Source organism: Cottoperca gobio, chromosome 9 (assembly GCF_900634415.1).
Source record: "Cottoperca gobio chromosome 9, fCotGob3.1, whole genome shotgun sequence".
NCBI lineage: Eukaryota > Metazoa > Chordata > Actinopteri > Perciformes > Bovichtidae > Cottoperca > Cottoperca gobio.
The window spans coordinates 3,292,280-3,314,670 of NC_041363.1; the positions used below are offsets into that span (position 1 = coordinate 3,292,280).

General features: G+C 45.5%; 1 protein-coding gene across 12 annotated transcripts in view; it reads right to left on the minus strand.

Annotated features, from left to right (window-relative positions):
- The window catches only part of fbrsl1 (fibrosin-like 1), a 253,600-nt gene that overhangs the window by 123,380 nt on the left and 107,829 nt on the right, over nt 1-22,391 (minus strand). For 10 of the 12 annotated variants that reach the window (XM_029439301.1, XM_029439300.1, XM_029439299.1 and 7 more), the window contains exons 3-4: nt 22,039-22,140; nt 17,652-17,687 (exon numbers count right to left, since the gene is read on the minus strand). In XM_029439301.1, the coding sequence (XP_029295161.1) occupies nt 17,652-17,687; nt 22,039-22,140 (138 nt within the window). The remainder of the gene's footprint in view (nt 1-17,651; nt 17,688-22,038; nt 22,141-22,391) is intronic. The other 2 variants (XM_029439308.1, XM_029439302.1) reach the window with 1 other exon arrangement.

Genomic DNA, 22,391 nt, shown 5'->3' on the forward strand with positions numbered 1-22,391 from the left:
ACGTGTCAACAAGGAAGTGTTCTTTTTTTACTGAGAATATGTACGATGTATAGATGAGCGTGTGTGAGGGAGGGTGTAACCAGCATGTGGTTAGGTGTTTCTGTCCGTTTGTATACATGTGTGTGGCAAAACACACCTATACTACATCCTTTACGCTAATGAACGACACTCAGCAACTGAAAACGGTCCAGCGCAAGAGCTTTAACACGGGTAATTGGATAAACCATTAAAAAGGAAAACAAGAAAATACTTACAGAAAGTAGAACTTTAATGTTTCCTCGTTCTAGCATCATACTGTCTAGAAGAACAGATACATCTCCAACATTATGACACAATCGGGCTCCATCCAGAGAGCCGACTGGCTGAGAGCCTCCAGTCGTCTCACACTTCAGACTGGCAGCAGCAGCAGGAGCTCAGACAGGCAACAACTCATTTGTGCCTTTCTCTGGGCTAACTCCGCTTATTAGCTGGAATCAAATGATCCAACACGTCTTGTGCCATAGGCAGGCCCGGCACAGAGAAGCTCAGTGTGTGTGTGTGTGTGTGTGTGTGTGTGTGACATGAAAGAAGGAGAAAGGGAAAATGAAAGAGAGAGAAACAGAACTGCAGAATTCCATTAGAGGAATCTAAAGGCATCACGCATAATGGATGGGCCACGACCCACGCCTGAGAAACTGTGAGGCTCAAAATTAAAAGAATTCTTCAACTCAGATTGTGGCCTTCACATGAAAGCTTCACATGGCCCACGCGACACGACAGACATTTCCTTTTAAGATGGCGGTTGATTAATTTGAACTGACCCTGTGACTGATAAGTACTTGTTTTGTTGTATCGTGGTTTGAATGTGTTCTCTAAAAGGCGTACTTCCTGTACTTGTACTTATTTAAAATTAAAGCTGGTGTTCAGGATTTTTGAAGGCTTTTTACTGTAATGTCTGTTCAAATAAAAGGTAACACTCCACCCCACACAAAGGCCTACAAATGAAAGGAAAGCAGTGTAAATGCATAGTTTTAATTTGGAGAATAGTACTGAGGAAAAACTGTATTTTATTAGTTATTTAAGTGTGTTAAAACGTGTGTGACAGATTCTCTTTTAGCTCTGTTTTTGGTCTCTACCGACTCCTTTGGGAAGTATCTTCAGCTCTTTAGCTGCTAAATGCTCCACCATGAAGCTGCTCTCTGTGTGCGTCTGCTGTCTGGTGTTGAGCAGGCAGTGCAGTCGGGGTTTAGAGCTACAGTAAGAGTGAACTTAAACAGTAGCAGTTTGCTAAATCATGAGCTGACACTTGGTATACAGCTGTGAAGAGCTGCAGGTTTAGGTCATTGTTCTCTGTAAGTTCATCAGCCACACACCTTTTCTTCTGGCTAGAGATCATGACGTCTTTGCACAAGATCGTCATTACATCTCTCCTATATATCACATGTCTCATTATAACAAAGCAAAGATGCCATGTAATGATTTTGTGCCTAAACAATGCAGCGTTACGTTCCTGCATCCCACGTTGGTGTTTGTGTAATTGTGCTTGTCCCAACAGGGGTTAGATTCCTGCACATGGAACCAAAGGCACCTTCACATTTGCTCCTTGTCATTTGTGCCTTTTGTTTCCACATTCTACCACGTCAGCTACTCTGGGGAGGCAGCTAATTCTCCCTCCAAGGTTGTTATTCCAGCTCTCCTTCCCCTCCTCTCTCTGGCAGTTTGGGCAGCATCCTCAGTGAGAGCTGGCCCTCATTACTCTCTGCTGAGTCTTTTGGCCTTAAGGCTTGCAGTCTCTTGTCCTGCATTTCCTGTGGGGCTCCAGCCTTATCTCCCTGCTCCACAAAGCTCCTGTGGATGTGTGGTGCTATCCACTAGCAGCACGTTGTTCCCAGTCATCTCTTTCCCACGTCGGTGAAGGCAGAACATTGTGCCAACTTGCCCCCACAATTAGGACAGAGAGACAGTATGTGGTAGAAAGCCGCTGGGACTGTGAGAGGTCAGGGCAAACAGCAGTTCTATACATACAGCAGCTAATGATGAATCCCTTCAGTAAGCCCAGTTCATCAGTGAGATGTTAAATATAACTTGATTATAATTATGAAATACTAAGACTTAAATGTCAATACTCTAAGTACCTTTTTTTTTCGAAGCATCTGCTGTCTCTGTATGCAGTGATCAGCAGATGTGTACAACCACAGTTAATTTCAACAGACACAATGTGTGGCAGCAACACATTCAATGCACTTATGAAAGCTGAAGCAGCTGAAGGGGATATATTTTCAGATAAATGTTATGAAGTACAAAGACATGCCTTAGTGCTTAAAGGTTGCGTAGAAATAAATGGAAAACTGAGGGAAAATCCATTTCTTACTGCGTATGAAGACTGAGCATCGTTGTTGCAGAAGTGAAAGTCATATTTGTGATAAACACAGTGTCACAAATTTAATATGGACACATACTGTAAATGGACAAATAAATTCTGTCACAAGTTAATCTGCATTTTGCCAGGTCATTTCCGATTTGGCATTCAGCTCCCTCGATCCAATTTAAAGAGAATGTCTAGTGTCAGAGAGAATGGAAATTTATTCCGAGCCAATAAAAAACAGGCGCTTGGTGAAAATCACCATCGGCAAGTCATTAAAAGTGGGAGAAGAGCCGGGTGTGTGGAAATGGCTCATCGGCTCCCCGGGTGCTACTCACAACAAGAGACCTGGACACGTAGACCGAGGCCCTGATGAATTGAACCATAAAGGTGATTGGCTCAAATGAAAGTCTGCGCCTCAGAGGCACAAACACATCTGTTTGATTTGAACACATCACCGTGCCGAAAGGACAGCATGCTCAACCTGGAAGAAAATGTTACATGGGCATAAACAAGAGATTTGCACAGTGGCTCAGCGTGAATTCCAACATCAAACCTGGCTGGCAAGTGAGACAAACCAAGCCTGTGGGATACATAAGCCTTCATTACTGCGCTGCTACTGGTTGTCAGGTTACGAATGCAAGGCCTCGGGTGCAATGTGTGATTTTGGAGCAGCGGCTGCCTGCTAATTACCAACCTAGGCAACACGCAGCCATTAAAAACGCAACCCCGAGTGTCTGCTGAGCTAATTTGTCTAATTACATCTTTGTAACTTATGAAAAGACCTAACATTACCCTGAAGGCTTGCTTTTGGAGTGGGAGCTGTGTAGATGGTAAATGAAAACTTTGCTGTCTTACTACAAGCATACAAGTGTCTCGATAGCTGCAAGGCACTGGGAGTATAGGAAATATTGTGAGGGGGAGGTGGCAGAACCCCTGTTGGGTGATGCTGTAACTATTTCTATATCCCCGAGATTCCTCTCCCGTGGGACAGACACCCACATCCTGCCGACAAGCCTCTTGTTTATTTTTCTCATCATTAATGTGGCATTTTTTTCTGAATTTATCAGCAAAACCAATATTTGGTGGCAGTTATGAGATGCGTAGGCATCCAGTCAGTGTAATAGATTGTGACTGAGCCGTCACAGCGGTGAGGGCCTATGGCAGCTGTGCTAACAAGCATCTCTAATGGGAGGAGGAAAGGGGAGTTGGGTCGACCCTTCGTGACATGTGTCAATTTACTCAAATTTGAAAGCCTTAAACAAAACAAAAAAATTCCAATTACAGTGATTGTGAAATGTGAATTTGTTTCCGAGTTGAGTGCTGTGTTTGGGAACAATTTTCATTCAGAGCATCTGGGTTGCCACTTGCATCTCACATATGTTGTCAGGCAAGTCAAATCACTGTGTTTGTTAGTTAATAACTTAGACACTGGATCATATCACCTCAGCTTGAATGACAGCAATGAAATGGAGCACATTCAATCAGAGATGATCAGAGATAAAGAGAATAATCATGACAGACTAAGTTAGAAAAAGAACAAACAGGATGATGCCATCTTCCACCTTCCTTCCTTCTTCCTCTTCTCAACTACAAGAACGGCTGGTTGACTGCGATAGCATCTCTGAGTTTCAACATAGCAGCTCCCCGGAGCCAGGCAACTTGGCTATTTTGAGGTCAGATCTCCTGCCTACGTGGGACCAGGCTCATTTGAGTAAAACCCCTTCTCTCCAAAGCCACAAATGGCCGACCTTAGTGGGGCCCAGTACCAGGGGACACAACTGTCGGTTTATATTAATAGCCTCGGAAGAAAACATTTGATTCGTGTATGCGAGTGTGTTTGTCTCAAGAAGGCTTTAAATGGTTATAGATGGATAAGATTCAAAAAGTGTTGACCTGGTTTGCGCTGAACGAATCTAGAAAGGGCAAAAGTTCTAATCATACTTGAAGAATCTGTGTTTCAAATTTGCAATCAGAAGATAAAGCAATGCCAGTGTGGTTTGTAATGCGTCAGCCTTGACTCAACCCACTCATTTGTGGAGAGCGTGGTGCACTCGGGGCCAGCCAGAGATGTGTCAACTGAAACCTAGACACAACCTCAGAGATCTGATGGGGCCCTCTATCTCCGCTAGCTTTTACTCGCCTTGCCTCAACTCTTTCTCACTCCTCTCTTACTCTCTTTTTTTTTCAGCTTTTATCAGGTGAGATTTTATCAGGCCTCCTCTGTCAGTAACCGCTATCGGTTGTGAAATTTCAGAAAGCAGAGCGTGTGGGAACCACAGTATCAGTAGTGCTCATCTCACCCAGCACCTTTACAGACGCGCGGGCGGTTTCTGAAAGGGCGAGAAAAGCTTCACAAAGAGCATATCAGAGGCCGGTTTAACACAAACTGACAGTGGAAATATTTCATACAATGTTCAGCCTCTTCTCTTCGCTTCCTCTCTATTCTGTGCTTGTTTTCTTTGTGCACAACCTCTGCCAGACTGTGCTGGCTCATCGCAAGATCGATTTACCACATCAAAAAACAACTTTTGGGGAGAGGCCTCCTTTTGCATGAATCTGCTGTGCAGATATGGAGAAGTGAGATGTGAGATGTGATAGTCTGCTGGCTTAGAAATCCCTATCAATCAGACCATTCTTAGCCATGAATAGAAACACCTGAGGGACAAAAAATGGAGCTGAATGATGGCCTCTCCCCATGGGCCCACATTATGTGCACTACACCACCATTCAGTGCAAGTATATTCTTCCACAAGCTAAACTGATGCTCTACATTCAATGTCACCATCAAAGTTAATTCTTTGCTCTTAAAATTGAGCTGGCTTATTGAATTTCAGGGTTCCGATAAATACAGCACGAGCTCCCAGCACTGATGCGCGCTAACACAAAGTAATCCCCAGGGTGCTACTGAGATGCACTCTCTCAGTGAGCAGAAAGGTAATCCAGCTGAGAAGTGAGGGTGTGATCACAACCTTTGAATCACAGTATGAGCTGGTAAAGTGTGGGTGGGGGAAGGAATGAGGGAAACTTATTCACTTGTTCAACTGCTCTCAGTTGCCACAGAGGTGACACGTACCCTGATAACTTTAATTGTGAAGGTTGACTGATGGATTCAAAGTCCTGGAACAGCATCAATGTTTGGTTTCCTCATTCACAGGAATTTCTTTTAAAAGGGATCGTTGGCGACCGGACTAGAACTTAAGACTTTCAAGTACTAATTCCTAATAGGTGATCTGTTCTTGTCCTCCTGATCCCTAGAGGTGCTGCCATCTCTTTTCTTTCCTCCTTCCAAATGCATTAGCATAGCTAGCAGTGTGGGGGCGTCGGTGGCTCCATCAGTAATGTCATGGGCACTTTAACATGATGAAGCACGCCGCGGCCCCGCTGGCATGAATAATTCACATTACCACGCGCCCAGAGAGAGAGGGATTGACTTTGCAACAACGAATTGTGGGAACAGATGTGTGATTTTTAAGGCGCGCAGGCCTCTGTTTTGGGTGAGCGAGCAATTTTAATTCAATTTGATATTTCTCTTTTAAAGTGAGGCGAGACCTTGAGCTAGGCCGGGGAAAATGAATAAGGGGGGGGATCAGAAGAGGGAGCCATGGCTATGGGGTGGGAGGGGAGAGGGGTGGAGGTCCTCTTCGCCATCCATCACAGTGGCACTTCAATGATTGTCAAATAAGTAGCCCTGTCCAAACCCATCTTTTATCATTATGTATGAATGAATCTATCTGGGGATCACATCATCCAGCACATGGGAGGGCTCCATCTCATATACATGATAGGGAGACGATATGGAAATGAGATACATGATAGCAGAATGGCTGGGATGGGGAGATGGATTCACATCACTGGCTGGGAGAATGGACCACTATTTGATCTGAGCACTCTGTCTATGCCGTCGGTCTTTGAAATAGAAAATGTACAAGCTACTGCTGCCATTTCAAAAGTCTCTCAGAACTTAATGCAACACATTACGTTTTGTCTACTAATACCTGCAGAACAGCTCCTCAAGTGGCACTGACACATCTCTCTCTCTTTGCGAAACATGTCCCATTAAAAGTCTTGGAAATACTTAACGTAATATTTTCACATGCTTCCCATGTTTTGAGGTTTAGGCAGTTTAACACAGAGTACCTCTAGGCCCTCGGCTCCAACGCTGATGTGAGAACTTCAATGTAAATAATTCAGCAAAGGTGGGTGAGAACTCGTGGCACTGGATTAAGGAGGCTGTGCTTCCAAAAGCTGCTCTCAATCCATTTCCAAATTGTCACGGGGCCTTCTAAGAGGCAAAACAAACCCACCTTAATCTCTGCTAATCATACTTAAGCATGAATGTTTCATGTGGAAATGCCGGGTTACAATTTACAGGCTTTTTTGCTCATTCCTGGGGTAACACCGTTACAATCCAGAAATCCTTTTGGCCAAAACATAGACGAAATGTGATGCAGAGACATCAGATGCGGAACAGTGCACACAGCATGTAAGTAGGAGGAAGCACAATCCCACATTACAGACACCATGTTTGTTGACTACATGAAACATTGCAGATAATGAATTCAGGCTGCCAAATTTCAAGATGTGCCAAAAGATAAAGCTGTTATACACAAGGAAAAAAACAACAACGATAACATCAGTGATTGGTTGTGATTAACATCAGCCTTCTTACTTGTGTGTCTCAGAAATTCAAATTACAAGCCTGATGTAGGCAATGCCAGGGACCAACCTAATATTATTATTATTCGAGACGGAGCATAACCCAACGGCGGGATGATTACATTTGACTTGCAATGATTTTCCCCCCTGCATGAGAAAACAACAGCTTGGAAAAACTAATAGACGTATTCCCCAAAGTAGCTTTGTTGCTCCTGCCTCGCTTTAAATAAATCTCATCACCGCAGTGAAAAATGTTTTGATTTATCCTGCATTTAGAAAGTGGAGATAAAAGTCCAACCCATCTGTCCCTCAACTTCGCGGGGCGCGGTGCAGCGGAGGAAAGGATTTATCACACACAGCACGGTAAAGTGCATCTGCATCCGCCACACTGTTCCCACTCGCATCATTATCCTCATCGCCTATCACTTCCCCAGCTGAGCCCCCTTTTGGAAATGGGGGGCTGACACGTCGGCGGCGGGTAAACACCATTAAAAGGATCTGACGCCCCGTAATGGAAGAGAAAACACTTCCGTATTGTCGGGGACCCCTGGCGCTGTGCTGGGCTTATGGAGGAGTAAGCCATTGTCTGGTGTCACCTAATTGGATCAAGTTTGTGTGGAGAACAGATGTGTATGCCTGGCTGAGGTAAACACTGGACCAGAAGATGCCAGGGCTGAAATTGCTTTGAAAATCGTTTCTGCCTCCATAGAACGAGTGAGAGTAGCGGAGAGAAATACAGTACCAAAAAACATTTGTGTCGCAGTTTGAAAAGTAATAAACACTTTCCCTTTGGTGTGGACTCAAAAAAGGTCCCAATTTTATTTTGTTCATCCAAGGGCCCAGGCATCTGTTTGTGTAGAAGGGAATGTGTGGTAGTTAGCGTGGCAGTGCTCCTAGCAAGTGATGATCCTTGGCAAAGCACACATTATACCTTGGAAACTGAGTATTGCTGATCTAATTAAGAGCTGGCAAAAGGTGTCATCAGGGTCTCACAGATTTCAGCCCAGAGTCTTTTCTGCTTGCAGTGAGCTGCCGCAAAAGTCAAAAACATCGGCATGAACAAAGCGAGATGAAGAGAGACACGGAAAGACAAGGAAGCACTATTTCCAATCAAGCATCTGCCTCCCCTCCGACACAGCTCGATTTAACCTTGAAGAGTAATGAGATCTGACTTGCTTAAATGTTAGCATTCTTAAATCATCAGGAAGTGCCTCCAAGGAGCCGATAATCACTGTGCCAAATTGCTGCGCTCGCTAATTTCATTTCTCCCTAGCATTTGCTTGCAGTTAGTGTCGATTATTCAAGAACAGGCATTTAATGCTGCCAGGTCCCAGGGGTGTTACATTAAAATGTAATAACTTGCAATATAAATGAAAACAAAAACCATTACTTTCTTCCCCCCACAACTTTCTTCCCTCCTCCCTTTTCCTCCGCCACCTCTCTCCCTTCCTCCCTCCTCAGTCTCTCTCCACTCCCTCCCTCCATGGTGGGAGTTTGAATCTAATTCTCAGCCCATCTGGCAGGCGTAATGAAGGCGGGCCGGGCTTGTGGTGCCCTGCTGCCATGGCTCGGTGGAGCAGGAGGCTAGCTGGCAGATTGGGCCAGGATGAGTGGAGGGGAGTCGGGGAACCTGCTGAGTGAATAAGCCAGCTCAGTTAATCTCCCTGGTGCCCCGGTGTGATCGGGGCCAAGGCCAACCACACGCTGAGGGCACCGGGGATGGGGTCTGGAGCGTGGATGTTCGTGGGCAGAGGACTGGTGGGTGAGTCTGGCATTCATTAACATTTCCTGGCATTTAGCGGACTCTTGTAGCCAAAGCATATTTCAATGAGAAACAGTTAAATAACCTTCATTTTGAAGAAAAACATTAACAACCAACTGTCAGTAAGAAGGTCACAGCTTAGCCAGGACATGTACAACATACCTCCAACTGGGACGGTCGTGGGTTCAAGGGATGTTTTGTACTGTAAAGGAGCGAATCACACAAAACAACTGCATGTGCACGTTCCACTGAATAATACATTTATACATATTCCTCATCAACACTTTTAACTACTGTTTCTGAAAGATTTCTCTAATGTTACAGACACTGTAAATAATATCTTCACAAATAAACTACAGGTCCAACTTTGTCAAACAGATGTCAGAGGATGCAGACTCTAACAGGTAGATTCCTCAACAGGTGCAGCCTCAGAGGAATCAAAAGACAAATAGTTTCTGAGCACCATCTGGCACAGACAGAAGTGCATAAGGATTTACATATGGTCAAACATGGCAAATAACAACTGTGAGGAAGGGCTGCACAGCACATTTAAAGGTATACTAGATGAACACAAACGTGTATCTTTGTGTTAAAACATATACAGTTGCAAAAAATTATATTAGCTTAAAAAACCTTTTGATGCCACACAGACTTTTAATATGGAGATCACTGTCTCTGTCAGTCCCACTCTGCGCCTGAACACCTGTTCTTGCATTAGGTGACTTTGGTGCTCTGCCTCAGCTCTCTGATTACAGAGTATCCTGATGGACAGAAAGCTTTGCTTGTTGCTAAAGTGACGCTAACGGCTGCCAACAGTAGCTGCCGTCAGCTAGTTATCTCAGGGGCAGTGTTCGTTGTTTACACAGCTAGCGCAGAAGCTTCGGACCGCTGGGAGAAGCAGGTTTTCTGGCCCTGGGCGCTGGATGCTGGTGGGGAGCGGCACTAATATCGTGCCAGAACAAGCCGAAAGAGGGGGCAACAGAGCAGGGTTAGTAATATTAGCTGGCCTGCTTTGTCTTGTGCTGTTGCGCTTGCTTTAATGTTTGGCTGTGTTAGTTGTCGAGTTTTGATCATTCATAAGTAATGCAATCCCAATAAAAGCATGTGAACATGACAGCTGTCCATATTTACGACAGCGGTGTATAAGCAGCTGAAACCTCTTGCTATGAGGCAGGAACAGCTAGAAGAGTGCCACTGCTTGACACTGGAAACCCCATGCAATTATGATTAAGCTCCTTTATCTAAACACAAAGTCCCCTCCAATCGCTGCGATCTGCCTGCCGTGTGTGAAGGCACGTAGGGGGGAAGTGGCAAGGCAGCCAAAACCCTGATGAGAGACCTGCAGTTGCACACGAGCCTGTGTGTGTGTGTGTGTACAGATGTTTACCAATATGCTTTATCAAGCCTTAAGAAGCCATTTTTTCTTTGCAAACCAGTCAGCATCCAAATGACCAAACCAACACAGAGGCACGGCAGCCCAAGCTGAAGGCTCTCAGTGTCGGCGAGGCATGAGAGCACAAAGAAAAATAACTCAAATCTGATAGGCGGACAGAAAAAACTCATCTACAACAACAAAGCAGGAAGCTAGGCTGACAAAAACAGCAGGTTTCCCTAAGCTGTGCTCCGGCCTCTAGAGAAACCACAACACTGTCATTAACATTTACTCTCCTCATAAACACACCAGCATCAGCTGGAGGTATAATTGCCCCTGCTTCTCCTGTAATCTTATACCTTACCTGCTGTTACTGTCAGACACCTTCTCCACTGAGAGAGACGCAGAGACAGCGAGAGAGAGACATGGGGGGAAGTAGGAGGGGTTTTGGTGCATATGTGTGTGGTGTAGTTAGAGGCAGGGTAGGTGTTGCTGCTGTACTGTCAGATACAAGGTAAAGAAAGTAAAAAGAGGGGTGTAGCGAGAAAGGAAAAAGAGAAAACACATGCCAGAAAATCAAATGAGTATATGTTGCTCACTGAAATCCCAGGAGCAAGGCTCAGGGGCTCCGATGGAGGGAATTCGTTGAGTGATTAGAAGACGAGTGGCAGAACATGACCTACTTAGTATAACTTTTTTGTACAGGTTTTGGAAAAGGTACTCGTGCGAGTAGAGTTAGAGAGGCGGGCGGGAGATTTAACCCTAATAGATTCATAGAAACATTAAAGATAGCAGGAATAATTTCCAGGGGGTGTTTGTGAATATGTAAGAGTCTCTTCATCTCATGACCTTTCAAACTCAAACAAGGGCTTGCAGTCATCCTCTATGCTCTGGCTTTGCAGCCAAAAAGCACAGATGGATGTGTTTGATCCTACAGATATGCAAGGTTAAAATGCAAAACAAAATATGAATTAAACATCATCTGACAAAGGCTACAAGGAGGTTTCAGTACATTTCAAATTAGCTGGGAAAGTGTGGTGGGAGGTGTGAATGTTGAGAAAGCCGGAAAAGAAACCTGCTTTCTCAAAATCTGTGACTGAAAGTGTTGTTTGGTATCCGTGCCCTATTACAATCTAATACTGGAAATCCACTGAGGCCATGAGAAAGGAACTCTTTAGCTTTGCTGTAGAAATGGGCCTGCCTCTGGCTCTTCCTAATTTCAGGCTTTGTTTGTGCAGCGTAGGGGAGCTCTTGTGGGTTTGTGGGAGACCCGCAGGCCTTTTGTCTCATCAGTAGAGGTGGGTTCTGCTTGGAGCCTGAAGCGTTCTGTTGGCGTACGTCTTTTGTTCTACCTCTCCATTTGGTCACAGGTCGCGGATTACAGGCAACACAGGTGCACAACTGTTAGCGCTCAGGAGCGAGACGGGCACTGAATCTCCATATCAGTCAGTGCAAGGGAGGTGTGCGATGGAGAAGAAAGAGTGAAGAACAACCAAGACATGCGTCGGGAAATTAAAAGTCTCGCAAAATATGTTCTTTTTTTGTCATTAGGTTATGCTCGAACTAAAATGGCTTCCTCTGGATTCCTTGAGGGACATTGGCAATGCTGCAAAGCCTGCTTCTTTAAATGACACAGACTAATATTACACTTGTGGCGCTGAATTAATAAGCTGCAGCGTGATAAATCTCTATGATTTATTATGTTCCCTCCAGTGTATAATCAAGTTGGATGAGAGAGGGAGAGAGAGTCAGACAAAGGGAGATTGGAAGAGACAGAGACAGCCTGGTCTGAATTGAGACACAATGGACGAGGCCCTTCCTCTGCACAGCTGAACGGACAGGCTTACATAGTTTCATAGTGTGAAACAGTCAGCCACCAAAATCAGTGGGTGTTGTGTTTAGCAGAAGGAAAGCGATTAAAATACCAAAAAGTTCAATGTGCAGCGAGCCGTGAAATATGACATATGGAACTGCCAAAACACAACTAGCAGACGTTCTTTCCCCCCAAAACGCTTTATTTCTTTTGGAAGCATGAATTCCCCATAAGGGCAAGATTTGAGAATATCACACCTCTATGGAAGTCTCATCCCACAATCCACAGGAAGCTTTCTCTCCCTCCTGCCTGCTTATGGTGGGCTGCCATCATATTCACTCCCCGTTCCCAGATAGATGTTTGTAATTGGAGCTCTAATTTATGATCGGGCCTTGGTGCAGGATAATGATATGGAGCATTGTAATTTGCTGATGCAAATTGTACGTTATAATGGGGAGCCATAAAAGCCCCAGCAACATCTCGGAGACTTGCCAAACACCCTGAGCGTTCATTACAGCCCTCATTAAAACATCCACGTCGGCGTTGGGAGCTCTTACAAATGGAAGGAGCATGTAATTGCTGCTTGATTGTGGTATATGTAACATATGATAAAGTGGAATTACCACTTTATTTGTCTACAGTGTCCGTGAAACTTAATGGGGAGAAAGCTTGCAGTAAACAAATCCTCAGAGCATTGTTTGATTGTTGCATTATAGGGCTATTTGTTTAAAGTGGGGCAAATGTGAGTTAGGGGACGGTGCATCCAGGACAAACTAAGAGTGATGATAATCAAGGCTGGGCTTAGGGGGATGAAACTAATGCTTTTACCCATGAGAGCCCGTGTTTCATTTGGAATAACTCCAACATGGGCGATAGCATCGAGCGTCATGTGGGAATACATTAACTGGATTTAATATTAGAAAAGATCACTTTTGTTCTTTTTCATTACCAGGCACCAGAAGCCATCACCATACGTGGGCTTTAAGGGTGCTGGAACTAGATTGAAAAAGGTTAGAATGAACCGTTGAAGTCACCTCGCTGCGACGCCTTTCCAATCGTTGATCTCAATTCAGTCCTAACGAACAGGGTATGTGTAGAGCGGTGACGCTGAACGTCCCGGCTTTTAAAAACAGCCTTAAGAGCAAAGCCAAGTGGCAAAAGCAATTAAGAGTTCATTTAGAACAAGTGAACTATGCTGGGGCTGGTTTTTCTGAGGCCCGGTCAATGCTAATTCACAGTGTCGCCTTTTTATTCAAATGACCTCTCCCAGAGCCCCCTTTGTGCCGGTGCTGTTCTAATGCATCTCCATTAGAACAAAGCCTGAGCTGCATTGAAGTTTCCCTCCTCAGCTCTGAATGATAGCAGGCCTCTGCCACCAGAGCTGTGTGTGCTCAGCCACTGGAAAAGGATTTTCAACCGTGCCATTCAGCCGGGGCCCTAGAAGCCTGCAGCCTTTATCTGCAGAACTGTTGATTGATGTGTTGTGGGCCCTGCTGTGGTTAACAGCAATTTTTATCTGTTGCTAGCGGCAACAGCCCAGGTCCCTGGTGCGCAGTGAGCAGCAGGGCCCAGGATCTGAAGCCGGACCGCACACGGGGATAAACAAATAGGTTTTTCAAGGCGGACAGCACTCATAGAGAGGCCCCTGACAGGCAGCGCCCCACCCCAAGGCCAGGACAATGTCAGGGCCCCAGCCTTCTCCTGCTGGGCTCTTTCACTAATTTCCACCATGTGCAGAGCCGATAGTGTGGAGACACCTGCACACCCCACTGAAGAGTAAGCAGTGCAGCAGAGACAGAGTGATATACAGAGATACTCAAGAGGCAGTTAGGACATTTCCTATACTGTGTGGGAAGCAGCCATTGCTTTCTGTTAAAGCTCTGTATGCCGACAAAATCCTTGCTGCAATAATTATTCTAAGTATAAGGTATAATTTACACTCAATTTCCTTTCAAACGCTGTGTTTAGCATTTAATCCAGTGAATCTGTGTCGTTTTGTTTAATAAAGCGTGAAGCTTCTAATGGCTTCTATTATAATTAAGTGACATAATCCTGGTATTCGATAAAGATCTTGTAAAAAGCCTTGTCACTCTGACAGGGAAGTGTGTTTGCCACAATGTGAAGGTTGTGAATGCCAAATCAATTAAAAAAGGCTGTTAAAGAATGCACAAATTACTCTGAGACTGCTCTGTTTAGAGTGTGGACTCGTTTAGCGTAAAATATGATTATGACAACCCGAGCAGGGGAAATAAAGAATGGGTGTGTCTGAGAGCTCCGAGCACTCCTGCTCAACCCAAACACTCGGGCTAAGGTTTTACTCCCTGACATCGCAGAGATAAACCCTCCCAAAACAGACTAGTCAGATTATACTGTCACGGACAAAGCTCTATGCCTTTATCGTGCATGAAAACACGAGTGGGAGCTTGGCCTTGGGTGGTTTTAAAAGATGGGCGGTGGAAGACTGAGGCTCAATCACTTCATCTGAAAGGAAAGGGAGGTGTGTTGTCTTTTTCGCTTAGCTAAAACGTCTCCTCCTCTATACAGTATATCCAGCCCAGGGGTAGCCACAGGATGGGCCAGATAGTTTCAGTGAGATTCTTTGACATTTCCTCCATCTCTTGCAGCCCGTATCTCCCAGGCGCAGAGGGGGATGTTGGGTTCTTTATCAAGGAGCCCCTGAGAGAGGATGATAAATCGCCAGAGCCCAGGCCAATCTCCAGTGGAACAACAAGCAGGTAGCAGAGCAGGAAACAAGGCACAGATATTGTCTCCCAAACAGAGCCGAGGCTATAATGAAGCCTGCACAAAGCAGACGGGAGCGAGTCGGCCTGATAAACAATTCCATATCCAGTCTTCCACAGAGAGCGAGATAGTGAGTCTCAGTCCCTGCTGCTACATATCGCTGCTGGACTCTACGGTCCAGAGATAAGCTCTCACCCCTGAATGGGGAATGAAGGGTGGGGGTGGGAGGGGGGTGTGGACTCCACGTCCAGCAATGTCATCCCCTGGATAAACACATATATCACACATAATTGCGCTTATATATATGTTTGTCATTACCCTACCGAGTGAAATCAGTGTGTTGAGACGGATCTATAGCACGTATCCCGTCTGTCCTGCAGTATAAGCTCCTAACAATGTTTGTTGTAATGGCATTAAAGTTAACTCAATCAGGAAATCACTGCCAACCACCTCTGGTATGATGCAGTTCATGATATATTTATTGTGGAATTGAACATCAAACCTTTTGTCTAATGACTTTTAATAGATCTTTTGGAGAGACGAGGGAAAACACTATATGTCAACAATTGCACTAGGTTGCTCTTCCTGCATGTGTGCTGTACATGTATATACAGATGTGTTGTTTGTTCCATTGTGTAACTGTAGAATCAAAATCTATTTTAAGCTCATTTATTTGACTTATTTTGGTGCTTTTCAGGCAGCAACTTGGGGAAAAACATCTGCAATCACTTACAACTGAATTCCTCAAAAATGAACACATCCAGATTTATGAACAGCCGCGAGCAGCTTCATGTTAACTAACACTTGCACCAGCCTGCAGAAACTTTTTTCACTGTTCTAGACAAAGAAACAAAGAAGTGACGACAATGAGATGAGACAAAGAACAATAGACTGATGAGGAGACGTGTCATGTGTTTGCAGAATGTGTGCAGATGATGGACCGTCAGTGCAGCATTTTTTATTTGCAAAAACACAATGAGATAAATGAAAACCAGCAGATAATGAGTCCAAAACACTCTGGTGACTCCAATTTCCCCATTTCAGGAGTCTGGCACTAAAGCCCAGACACGTCCTTTACATTCTGTGTACACCATTCAAATGAGGCCATTCAAGCCTTGCAGGCAACATACGAGTGGAGACATATGGAAGCATAAACAAGAAGAGGCGTTATCTCCCAGAGATGTAGAGAAAACAAACTGTCGGGAGGGATTTACTTTTTTTTACCTCTTAGTGTCTTGTGACAGATAACCAGCCCCCATCCAACAATTTGATTGTTTGAGTGTTTGTGGAGAGGCAGAGCAGTAGATGGCGATCAGTGCCCGGGGTTAACCGGAAGATAGCCCTGTCCATGCTATTGGTGGCTGCTGGCGCTGCCTTCGCCTGTGTGCCCGCCTCGTTGACCCTCCCCACCTCACAAACAGCCCTCCACCCACATACATAGCCTCTCTCTTCCTCTTCCTCCAGCCACAACACTCTACGCAGCCCCGGGCCCACTCCTCGTCATCCTCCTCCCAAACCCACTCAGCCTCTGCCTGGCAGTTCCCTGGAGCCCCTCCGACCCCCCCTCCCCCCTTCGAAACCATCATACTGTAAAGCCTGAAGCACTTACAGATAAGGAGACCCCAGAAATCAAGCGGGCCCGGCAGCAGAGCAGATAGAGAGTCAGAGCTCAGCACCCAGGAGGTGCCCAGAGGCTACTAACGCTGCAGATAGCTCCATCGCACAGCCAGAGAGCAGAGACAACGTGAAACTTCCTGCCCCGGTTACCGGACTTTCCTTTGCTTGCACAATACCAACGACCCCACACCACCACCGCGAGCCCCCTCCACCTCCATTTCTGCCCTCTCCCTCTGACTCCTCCCTTCCTTCTTTCAGATAAAGAGAAGGCCTCGTTCTCTGCCGACTCAAACTGACAGCTGGAGCCAAAGGGCTCCACAAGCTTTTTTGGAAGGTCTTGTTTGTTTTCATCCATCTGTGAGTATGCGGCCGCCGGGGAATAGGAATGTGACATGTTCTATTAAAACAAAATTTAAAAAAAAGATCGCACAGAGATCAAGGTCTTTTGAAGTTAAGCTTTGTTCAGCGCTCTAACTGCACTCCTTTGAGGCAGATTAACGATGACAAACCATTTATAGTTGTTTTGTTTGTCTGGATGATTGCTTCCAAGCTGCAATAAGAACTGCCATATGCCACTCATCAGCTAAAAGTAGCACACTTTAAAGAATGTTCCTCTTATTAGTTCTCCTTTAAGCAAAGGACATAAAGGACGACTGCTGTCTCTATTACCCAGAGACTAGACACATCATTGAAACAATAGGGGGGAGGCGCACACATTTACGGTTCGAAAAAGCACTGGGGCAAGGCAACAGATGCTTTCAAGGGACACAAATAGTCCTGCTCTGACAATTTGTGAGCGAGTGTATATTTAAAAAGGATTGGGTTGACGTTTTCCAAGAAACATCATTAAATATTCTTCTCAGGCACTTTTGCCTTGAACCACACATGGTGTATGACGGAAACCATGTCACCGACTCATTAATATACCTTCAGTTGTTTAACTGCTGTGGATCCTCCTGAAGCTCTACATGTACATGCATTGCTGTATTTATTGCATAGATACAGGGGCCTTTAAGAGGCTTTTAGGCATATTGTCATATATGTGAACAAAAGGATCCTCCATTGACAGTCACTGGAGGAAGACATAAAACTCTCGCAGCCAAACTGCAGCACCGGCCAACAGCCGTGATCGATGCCAATAAAACGAGGCTCTTTTCGCCAAGGTAGTGCAGGACACCTTCCTGCAATTTAATCAGTCAGTCAGCCAGAATTAATGTTCCTAATATCATGATTTCTCCATTACTCTATTTAACATAATTAAAATGTCGAGCACCGGGGCCATAAAGCGGGTCGTTGGAGATTGTAATTCTGCCGTAAAGCTATGAAGCATGAAAATGCCACTTACCGAGTAGCCACGGCCTGACAGCGAGTGAGTGGAACTCTGTAGGGAGAGAGAGGAGAACAGGGATGACCTTTAAGGAGCGTTTCACTCGCTGACACAGACATGATGAAGCAGCGGCGTTTTAATATCAATATTCACGTTAACCTTTTACTCGTCCCGCCATGTACCCCACGCCTGCACACATTAATCCCATACATCCTGGCCTCCACCATGGGGGGTAGCTGAGCGGCACCTGCTCTAAAAACTCTTGTCCTGCGGAGAGACTGTTGTGATCGAAACACGCTGTGGAAAACCTGAATTATTTGGTAAAATTAGAATTAAAATCGGGCACAATAGTCATTCTAAGGCTGCGTAAATGTATTTACATGTGTACATGCTGTATTTACAACATGAGACTCTTACATAGGGTTCCTTACCTGGTTAATAACATGTTCTAATGTTTGTACGCAAAATGATTTACGCTTCAGATGCTTTTATAATATAGGTAATGCGTAGCAGTGCAGGTCAGGATTAACTGTCACTATTCATTTGTTTGGACTCACTTGCAGAGTGCCGTCTGACATTGATAGACACATGGGAGTAAATCCAACACTGGCACCAGTAGATACAATGATAAAACACACCTTGATAGAGAAATGCTTGTTTTGAGAGCGAGTAACAGCTCAGGTACCCTGCCAGCAGAACATGTTGGCTTCTCGTCTTATTCCATTTCATCATTTTCCAGGTATTTGTTTTGCACTCAATACAAAACAGTATTGAATAAGAGTAGCATCGAAAGATAAGAAATCATTTCAGACATGTTTTATATCCTTTACGGGCAAATATCTATTATGAAAGACAATCCATCTTAAAGTGTAATTGTGTCTCTCTTACACGACACACTGTCCTTCATTAGATGGTGTTTTTCAATTTTGTCTTTATTTTGTGGGATCTTTTAAAAAAATGGCGTCTGACACATTTAGTGAACAATCCAACTGTTCTTCATTGTGTTACGTCAGCCCATAAATATCTCTTCATGCAGGTATCAAACTCCTCCTGTGTTTTCTAATGCAGTCCTCTAAATGCTGAACAACAGCAGGATGGGGACAGAAAAAGCAAGGTTTTGTTCTGTTATCTGGCTGTTTCTGTCAGAGCCCAGCACGAATACCAATCTCCAAATCCCTCCCTCCACTTCCACTTTTCACTTCTTTTATTCCTCTGTCTAGATTGGCAATTTCTCCCCCCCTGGTCTCTGGAGGGGACTTTTCTGCTAGACCAATTTCATCCATAGGTCCACCGTCAATCCAAGCGACCTCCCCCACACCTTCACCACCACTGCCTCCCTTGTTTTGCACCCTCCCAACACCCCTCATCCATTCTCCCACACCTGCTCTAGGCCTCAGCACTCATCAACGCCTGTGTGCCCCTCTGATTCGCAGGACGACTCCTGCCGTGACGATTAGGGAGGAGTCCTGCCGCTAACCGGAAAGCAGGCTCTGCGGGAATCAAAAGGCTATTCCCGCTCTGCTCAACCTCTCTGCTCCTTTCACTACCGCAACCAGAGAGCAGGGAGGAAGAGAGGGGAGGAAGAACTGCACAGAAGGCAAAATGTGTGGCTACAAAAGGGCCAAAGGTGTGTTTTAGTGAGAATGTGGCCTGTTGTCTGTGAGTGTGCATGTTGTGAGTGCACTTAGATGTGTGTGTAGATGCATGCGTTTGTGTGTGGGAGTGCATATGTGCATAGGTGGTGGGAGGCCAAGGCCATTTGGAATTAGGCTTACTATGTAGAGTTCATTCAACTTGGAGCATTCTGAGCAGAAAGAGAGGCTTATTTAAATGATAATGAGGGACAATCCATTGGATTTAGTGCCAGTGAAGAGAGGAAAAGAGGGGAGGGAAAGGGGGGGATCCATTAAAACGCCAGTGGTTCATAAGCCATAGGGTCGGCATCCAGCTAAACACTCTCTCTTAAAAGCCATTATACATGGCTCTCAATGGATTTCTGCAGCGCTTAGGACTTCAAAAGGATTTAAGAACCCGCCCCAGAGAGGGAGTGTGGGGGAGGGAAGAGTACAAGAGAGAGAGAGAGAGAGTGCGTGTGTGTGTGTGTGTGTGTGTGTGTGTGTGTGTGTGTGTGTGTGTGTGTGTGTGTGTGTGTGATTATGGTGGTGAGAGGGATGGGGCGGATGCTGGCGGCATTTAAGGGTTAACTAAACAGCCTCGGAGAAGAGAAATGTTGCTAAATCCGCCCCCTAATCCTCTCCCCATTTCCATGCCCCCTCCTCCACTCTCCTTACTAAAAAAAAAAAGGAAAGAAAAAGAAAAACATGGCGACAAGAGGGGAGGGTCCAGTCCATCTTCTCCCCCACATGACTATTGGTTTTTGTCTTTGCAGGGAGGCCAAGAGGTGGGCCAATCACAGCTCGATGGAGCATGATGAGGGAAGGGATGCAAACATGCATGCCCTCTGAGCCAGATCAGGTAGCTGGGTGTGTTTGGGTGCATGTGGGTGGGTGTGGGTGGATACAGGAGGGTGTTAGAGACCCTGACAGCACCACAACTGCCGCCCTCTCCTCCACAGGACACAGATGAAGTGGAACCCACCCCCTCCACCACCTCATATTTCCCTAATCCCTGTGTGGCTTAGTGCCGGGGCCCCACTGCACCGCAGGCACAATTACCTAGTCAAAATAAACAGATAAAGACCCAACCATGGCAATGAACAAACAGCATCCCCTGCATTTCTTTTTTTTTTTACCCCTTGCTCCCAAATTGATGCATGACTGTTTTTAGAGGCGTGCAGGCGGGTGCGTCCACATGTCGCATTTGTCTCTATTTCCTTTGGCAGTAAGACAAGAGAAATCCATTTTACTCGTTGCAGACGCGGCATCATTAGTTAAGAGCTTTTAAAGCTATGGAGCCACTTTGATGTGGTGGAGCGTGTTTTACGAAAATTAGCAGTGCTTTCACTGCGGTGGCAGAGACTTCATGGAGCTGAAAGAATACGAGATATAGAGGAGACAGTGACAGGGTGTTGGTGAGGAACCTCGCTGTGTGTATCATGTCCAGGCCTTCACTGAGTGGAATACAACAGCCAGCAGGGAGGGGGACAGACAGACAGACAAAAAGAGGAGGAGAAAGGTGAAGACAGGCAGAGGGAGAGAGATGGAGAGATATAGATGCCGTGGTTACAACGATCAGCGTCTGTGCACCATTTATTTGGCAGCAGATTAGAGAGACATGCCACATCTAACACTGTCGGCGATTACAGCGTGCAATTTTCAACAGTGCCCCCCCCCCCTCCACTCCATCACCGCAACCACCACCACTTCCACCCTTACTCTACCACCCCCCTCTTCCATGCCCCCCCCCCCCCCCGCCTTCTCTGTGCTTGTCGTATATCCCTGTCAGGGCTGTCAACCAGCGTCGGTCTTTTATCTGACAAGCCCGCCTCTTCCCCCTGACTTTTTCATTAAAAGACAGCCTTTTACACAAATTCAAGAGAAATAGTATGAGAGGAAGAGGGGGGACAGTGCACAAGAGAAACAGAGCAGCAAGGCATAGAGAAAAGAGGATAAAGACGGGAAAAATTAGGCTGGGTGATTCCCCTCCCCATCAAGCTGGATTTTAAATTGGAATGCTGAATAGCTTAAAACAATATATTTAATAAGTTAATTAAAATCTTTTTCCTTCCATCATTTTACCCCAGCTGGGAAAGGGAGCTGCACATTTCCCTTCCTCTTCTTTCTCTCCCTCTCCTCCTGTATTCGTCAGCTAAATGAACAGTCTGATTGAATTTTGTTAGGTTTGGGAGGTCTGCTTGACAGGCATTAGTTAGGAAGCATATTTCTACATTCATTTAAAATGAGCCGCTTGGGATTTTGCATAAATTCTCATTACTTCCCCTGTATCTAAATTGCATTATTTCATCCCTTATGCTGAACCAATGCCTGGCCTCCATTTTCCTTTGCCACCTACTCATCCTCTAAATGGGCTAGCATATGGACGCCGGTGCAGCGATAATTGGAACAGTTTCTTTAACTCATTCCATTCTGGGGTCGGCGAGGTCAGCCCACACCTGGATGAACTGCGTTAGGTCATGTCTACATTTAACCGCGCCGTGGTTAAATAATGCCAGGCCAACAAGGTGATGCTGTGTGACTCGCCTAATCATTTCCTGTCTATGTGCTGCCAGCCAACCGGTCTCTTGCCACTGCACAGGGGATTTATGAGGCGATAGCTGCAAACAGCAGGAGCTACTGCACTAGCTACTCTCTGATCTCAACCTCAATGTTGCTGTCGCCCGCCCGCTCCCTACATTCCACCTCAGGGTTCCCCTGCCTTGACCTGTGAAAGTGGATAGCCTGTCTCGCTGTAGGAGGTCTGTGAAAGGTCTTGTCCAATGACTTACCTCGCTGAGCTGCTCCTTGGGGTTGCTCCTGTGCGGTCGGCTCAGCTCCAGCACCGTCTCGTCCTCGCTGACTTTGACCGGACGTGGCGCTAAAGGTTTGATCTGCAGGAGACACAAGAGAAAGGACATCTTCAAATCATGTCCTTTCATCATGAACCAAACCACTATGTTCACAATTAAGCAATATACTGGCAGTTACTTTTCAGACATTTGAGAGGCATAAAGTATAATTATAAAAGCTGCTCTGATAGAACTGTGAATCACTGCAGAGTGGCTTATTACTTTCAGAAAATGGAAAGGAGAAAGATTCAAACTGTTATAACCTAAAGACCATGCCAGAGTCGACACCCAAG